This window comes from Bidens hawaiensis, unplaced genomic scaffold (assembly GCF_021521415.1).
Source record: "Bidens hawaiensis isolate Kalapana, Puna unplaced genomic scaffold, B.hawaiensis_p1.1 tig00016564_1, whole genome shotgun sequence".
Taxonomy (NCBI): domain Eukaryota; kingdom Viridiplantae; phylum Streptophyta; class Magnoliopsida; order Asterales; family Asteraceae; genus Bidens; species Bidens hawaiensis.
The window spans coordinates 98,631-105,483 of NW_027492519.1; the positions used below are offsets into that span (position 1 = coordinate 98,631).

Sequence of the window (6,853 nt, forward strand, 5' to 3'; positions counted from 1 at the left end):
CCGGGTTACAAAACCAATAGGTTTCCAGCTAGACAAAGGCTTCAAATGTTTGTAAGGTGGTTCCTTTCTAATTTATAAGGTGGTTCCTTTATTATTTTCTATATATAAATACACTATTATTTTAAAACTCGGGTGGTTCCTCGGAACCACCCGTTTACACTATAGATCCGCCCCTGTATATATCTGGGATTCAACTCTAAATTATGCTTTATTAAAGATCTGCAAGGAGCATACTTTGGGTGATTCCTTGATCAATTATTTAAGTCAGACAAAAGTTAAACAATTTCTTATGGTCCCCTTTTTATATTGATATCTTTTCAGAACACGTTTTGGTTTGTGTATTGTATATATATATATGTATATATATGTGTGTGTGGTTACTTTTAGATCCAGAAACTAAAAAGGTCTTCTTTGGCCACAGAACAAGATTTACAGAATCGAAGATGGTGAGGGCACCATGTTTTGACAAAAATGGAATTAAGAAAGGTGCATGGAGTGAAGATGAAGACAATAAGTTAAGAGCCTATATTGAGAAATACGGTCACCCTAACTGGCGAGAACTTCCCAAGTTTGCTGGTATATATATATAATACTACCCTAGTTATGTATATGGCAATTTCAACCTGATTTACACATTGCTTACATGTTATTCTTTGGTTTATTTCTCTTATTTAGGATTGTCTAGATGCGGAAAAAGTTGTAGGCTACGGTGGATGAATTATTTGCGCCCAAATGTTAAACATGGGAACTTTACAACAGAAGAAGAAGATGTAATTGTTGGTGTGCATAACAAGCTTGGCAATAAGTAAGTACTCCAAAGTACAAATTATCTTAAGGGCCATGTACATCACCCCATCTGATTTCACACTGTTGAGGGACAACCTTTTTGAGTAAAAAAAGTCATTTTTTGAAAATTGTTGATCAAAACGACGTTTGAGCGATATTTGGACGACTGTTCTGACATCGAGGGACAAACTTTGTAAATATTGGTTGGAACGGCCATTTAGCCGATGTCCTCATAGTCGTTCTAACCATAGACAATTAAACTTTTAAAGCTTCTGATCAAAATGCCTTCTGACCTTTATCTAGATGGCCGTTTGAAATAATATAAGGTTATATGTTGGACGATGTATGCATAGATGGCCCCTCTATGTAATGATATATGATCTGTTTTCTAAATTAAGTTCTACTGTTATGTTCATAGATGGTCAAAGATGGCTGCACTATTGCCGGGAAGAAGCGACAACGAAATAAAGAATCACTGGCACACACATTTAAAACACCGGTTTAGGAAAGATCCGACTCGTGTGGTAAAGAATGACCAATATTCCGGAAGGCTTGATCAACCCATTGATGTTAACCCTAAACTATGTCCATTAGAGAATCCCAACTTAGAAACTCAACACGAAGAAGTTGAAATATTATTGGCAGTGTTATCATCTGATATGACGCCATCTTCTTCAATAAGTGAATCCTCACCATGTTCATTGAGTGTTTCAGACTATGCAGTTGATCCTAGTGATGTTACACCACAAATATCTGATGCATCTGGAAATTTATGGATTGATCCATTTTTACCAGAGGACGGTTGCATCATGTCATCAAGCGACAACATGCTCGCATCTCTGGGCTTAGCCGGTGGTCTCATGTTCCAGGCTTCTTCTCAAGATTATTTTATTGATGACGTGCAGTTATGGTCAACTTAAGATTTATATTTTTGTAATCTACTTAGAACCAGTTCATAAGTCAAGTTATGTAATTTTGTCCGACCAGAATAAAATATATAAATTCTTATGTGGTGTAAAAAACGAAATTAAAATAAGTGAATAACACCAAGAGCACTCACAATATGTGAGTCCCCCATCATTTTTTTTTACCTTGAAAATTGTTAGATTTTGTTATTGTTACTTCTAAATTGAAGTCCCCGTCCTCTTATAGTCTTATCTTATATCCTATATTTATGGGAAACTAAAGTAAACCCCATACTTGATCGTTCATTATATATTCATTACCATCACATGTTTTAATGTGGTTGCGGAGTGGAAATGAATATTGTTTAATTGATTATGAGTGTATATATGTGGATTACCGGATGTGAGGGCTTTTTAAAAAAATGAACACATTTTATGAATAAATATATTTTTTAGTTAAGTTATATGAATGGTGAGGGAGATTCGATTGTGAATGCCATTACCTTATTAAACTTTGTGCCGCATTTTCACTCTTAATTAAATCAAAAACTGTCCTCTTGAGTACATGGCACAAACGTGGTGATTTTGGACTCACGAAAACAGCCGAGCACAATATGTACAAGTAGTAGTAAATAATCAAGAAACAGAATTCGGATGAGAGTATTACGGTTGACCTTCCCGGGACAAGAATGTCCCGGGAATCCATGTCTAATTAAACGCTTAGTGCATGCAGGGTCAATCAAGGAGGACTATCAATAGTATTCGGTACTTAGATAGTGGTTGCACCCGGCATATGATGGCAGACGAACCCTTGCTATTTGACGCTAAACCGTTTGATGGCCGATTTGAGTCTTTCATAAGCGACATGGGAGGACAAACTTCAAGGAAGGGAAATGTTTTGTATGGTACTTTGTGCTTCAACAACGCCAACCTTGTTCAAATGGCTAAACCACAACTTGTCGAGCGTTTCTCAAACTCACCTCGTCTAACTACTTCTCTCAAGTGATGGATGTAGCATCAGCTGCTGGGTTTCGGTTAGAATCTTTTTAACTTTGTTATACAATATGAAAATGCATGCTTAAGATAGTCCATCTAACAATAGCGTTATTGACCTTTTCACCTGAAGCCATCGATCATGCCCGATTCGAATTTCTAGTCGAATCGCTCGGCATTATTAATTTTGATTAAGACAACCGATTATATCTTTTTGTATGTAAATTTGTAAATATTTTTCAAATATGTCACAATTTTAGAGGTAGAAAGTGAGTTAAGTTTAACTTACCAAAAAGATTTTCAGTTTTGTTTTAAGAAAAACAAAAAAGAGACACTTGACTTGCTAAAAAGATTTTATTTTTAAGAAAATCAGAAAACGTCTCAAAAACTTTTCCCATTTGGAAGGAGCTCCCTTCTAGAGGGAGTTGGATTATTTTAAAATTATAAAAATTTTGAGAAATTGATCTGACCTTTGGAAACGATAAAAAATTATGATCTTGACACATGAAAATAGTAGATCAAAAGTCAACAAGATCATTGTTTGATGTGTAGATAGGCTTGACAAATGAGTAAGTGCCAGAGTGATATAAACTAAATTATCCGCCTATTCTAGTGGTTTTACCTTTATGAAGCGGTTGCATGACTCCACTTAAAGTCATATCAATGAAGGAATAAATGTTATTAGTCAGCCATACACGAGCCCGTTAGAGATTGGTTACCATAAAATTATTCTTACTTTGTTATAAATATTGAAAATCAAAATGAAAAAGAAGAAAAAACTACAAAGTGCATATATGTTTTTGAAATCAACACAAAATGTTGATAAATAACAAACAAAAAGGGGTATATTAGAACCACTTAAGGTGAGGCAAATAAGTAAGTCCTAAACACCTTGAATGAAGGAATGTAAGTCCGAACTGCATGGCATGTAAGTCCACAGTTCTACCTTTAATATTTGTAAAAGTTTGCAAAAGTTTAAATATTGTGAAAATGTTTTGATAAATCATTAGGGGGTCGGAGGCAATTCAGGGGTGATCTAATTAGCACAAATTATGCCCGATGTATGATGAAGTCAGTACATGTTAGATTAAATGGGGACCACATAAGTGTTATGCTTAATACATACCTTAACGTATCACTTTAACATCAAAATACTTGTTAAGTTTAAAGCTGACAAAATATATCTATAATTGACTTTGGGTTCTTGGCATAATAACATTGAAATAGAAGTGCGATTTAGAACGTTATCGCACATAAGTGTTGTGCTTAATACATACCTTAACGTATCACTTTAACATCAAAATACTTGTTAAGTTTAAAGCTGACAAAATATATCTACAATTGACTTTGGGTTCTTGACATAATAACATTGAAATAGAAGTGCGATTTAGAACATTATCGGTCAATGTGATTCCATGTTGCGACCTTTCTCATAAAAATATTTACAACTTATGTTTATTATTTGCATTTTTCATCAAAACAAAAATTATTACAAAATATTATGTATATATTTTCTTAATTTTAAAATATATAAAAATACCAAAAATACTTTAAGTTTTTATTGTGTTCCTACATATTTTAATAAACCTTGTATTACTCAAAATAATGTATTTTGTTGTCAAGGCTGTTCATGCAAAGTTTGTTGGAAACCAGGGACTTAAACAAATCATTTACCAGTTGAGGGACTGAAATTGGTATTTTATGAAAACTCAGGATAAACTAAAATTTCAGAGTTATTCTGCAAACACTTCAAACCAAGGGCATGATTTGAAAAAAAAATTCTTCTTTGACCCTCGAGAGACTCTATGAACGAATCTTATTCGTTCTAAGTTTTGTGTAGTTCTACATGGACAGGTATATCGAAATCAAGTCTGCTTGGATGCAGAAACTGAAGTTATAGATGCTGAAGCGCTTAAAAAAACCAAGAACGTGAAAGTTGGTGGTTGAACCTTAAAATGAGCTGATCGTGTCTGAAGATCGGTTGAAGGACAAAGGAAAAAAATCAGTCGGCTCATGAAAGTCAACAAAAGAAAATCAGATGTCGAGCCTCCCGCATCTGATGTTTCTAAAATTTGTTTACCAATCCTTCCTAGAAAATAAGATTGAATTTCAAGTTTACAAGAATGGAAAATAAAAAATTGTCCAAAATTGAATCTCGTTCAAGCTCTTGAATCAATACAAGTAATAAATTTCAAGAAATAAAGACAAATAAAATAAATTGATGAAGGAGACTCGACATACTCAATCCTAGAGGGATATTGTAGGGCTAATATTCTATATTATTATTAGGATTATGTATGTCTTTAAGTTTGCTTATAGTCGGTTTATTACATACCCAGTATGTTTATTTTGTACGGTAAAAGCTATTGGGTAAGCCCCTTAGGCCCCTGAAATGAAAACCTATGAGAAATGAAGACCCTATAAAAGGGTCACTTTCACCCATTTCTCCTAGCAACTTCTCACAATAACTTCATCTTTTTCTCTCTTTGTGTGTTTGCAAACTAAGATCTGAGATCCGAGTGTTGTTAGTGATTTCCACTAACTAACAACACGGATTAATTCGAGTAAGTTGTGAGATCCATTATATAGCACCCATAGCTGAATACATGTTTGATCCTCCTGTTGCACACAAAGATCTTATCACTGGCTTATGGAACAAAGTAAAGTTTAATCCAGATGGTGCAGGGGGGTTGGTACCATTGAATCAACGGTCAAGAACAAACAGATTGTTATCTTTGAGTCCACCATTCGAAGTACATTATTGTTTGGTGATCAACTTAAACATCCTACTGAGTACACAAGGGATGAAGTTTTTGAAATTTTTTAGAGAATGAGCTATACGAGGGAAACTATCCACCTACCGAGAAGAGGTTGTTACATCCATATTGGAGGTTTCTCGTTCATACCTTTATGAGCTTTATTGCTGGAAGAAAGGGTGGATCAGACGAAATAAGTCAGATTCAAACATATGCTATTGTCGCCTTAATTATGTATTGGGGATTCAATCACTCTAAGTTTGTGTTTGATGAGATGGTAAGTAATCTTAAGGGAAAGAAGAAAGAGATGTTCTTGATGTATCCAAGGTTATTGTAAATGATTTTTGACACTCAATATTCTAACTTGGAACGTACTATTGAGACACTAGACGTTAAAGCCATGGATCCTACATCTTTTGGACTCCTTAAACAAAAGAGGAAAGTTGCTAATGTTGTGTACCAAGGACTTCATCCTCTGGTTAAGTTTGGAAAGTTTGTTGAAACAAATGTTAATCCAGATTTAGTTGTGTTTGCTGTTGTTGTTGAAGAACATGAAGAGCCAGTTCATCAAGAACCTGTTCCTACGTTTGAGGTTCTTTCTGATGATGAACCAGAAAGTCCTCCACCACCTCATATGGAGGCACAACACCATGAAGAGGTACAAACTTCTTACCCACACCTGAACAAATAGTTGTTGTTAATGAAATGTTACAGCGAACGGCTTTGAAGCCTCCTCAAGCAATTCATGTTGTACAAGAATAGCTATCTGAAAGTGATCAAGAAGTAGACACTGGTTTGGTTCAAAGAGAAAGAAGACGAAGATATCCCAGACCAAGTGTTTTGATTGGAGAACCGATACAATTCGATAAAACAATGACAGATGAGCAAGTCGTTGTGAGTCAGTCTGTTCAAAGTCCAAATATTGAGAAGGAGATGCCTCAGGTTACTGTTGAAACACATGTTGAGCCTTGAAGTTCATCTTCTTAACATGTTTCTAAGGGTTCGAGTGCATATGAGAAGTTAGCCCATATTTTATCCTTACATGATAAGTTTCTCGAAGACAGACGTAAAGGAGTTGATATTGAAAATGAGACTGTTGATATTCAAGCTCTACAACTCAGGGTATTTGATTTGGAACAAGATTTGGTGATGAAAAATGCGAGATTTAATGAGCTTGAGACAAGTAATGATCAGAAAGACGCAAAAATCACTGAGCTGCAAGCTAATCTAGGTGGTATGACAGCTGTTTATTATGATATGCATCAAAAACTAATTAGACGATTTCGTGACGAATTCAAGAGTTCAGAAGGTGATAAGGATGTTAGTATGCAAGATGTTCAAGGGTTTGGTGGAGCTCAAACTCCACGTTTGGTTGATGTTCTTGACAGTCCAGGTTTTACTGAATACCTTGCT

The 6,853-nt window shown here is 35.0% G+C and overlaps 1 protein-coding gene across 1 annotated transcript; it reads left to right on the forward strand.

Annotated features, from left to right (window-relative positions):
- The first annotated feature begins 441 nt into the window (after positions 1–441).
- On the forward strand, positions 442–1,706 carry LOC143551733 (transcription factor MYB41-like). Its single transcript, XM_077042107.1, has 3 exons — positions 442–576; positions 676–805; positions 1,205–1,706. The coding sequence occupies exons 1-3, from the start codon at positions 444–446 to the stop codon at positions 1,704–1,706; spliced, it is 765 nt and encodes a 254-aa protein (XP_076898222.1). The 5' UTR covers positions 442–443.
- Positions 1,707–6,853: the final 5,147 nt, after the last annotated feature.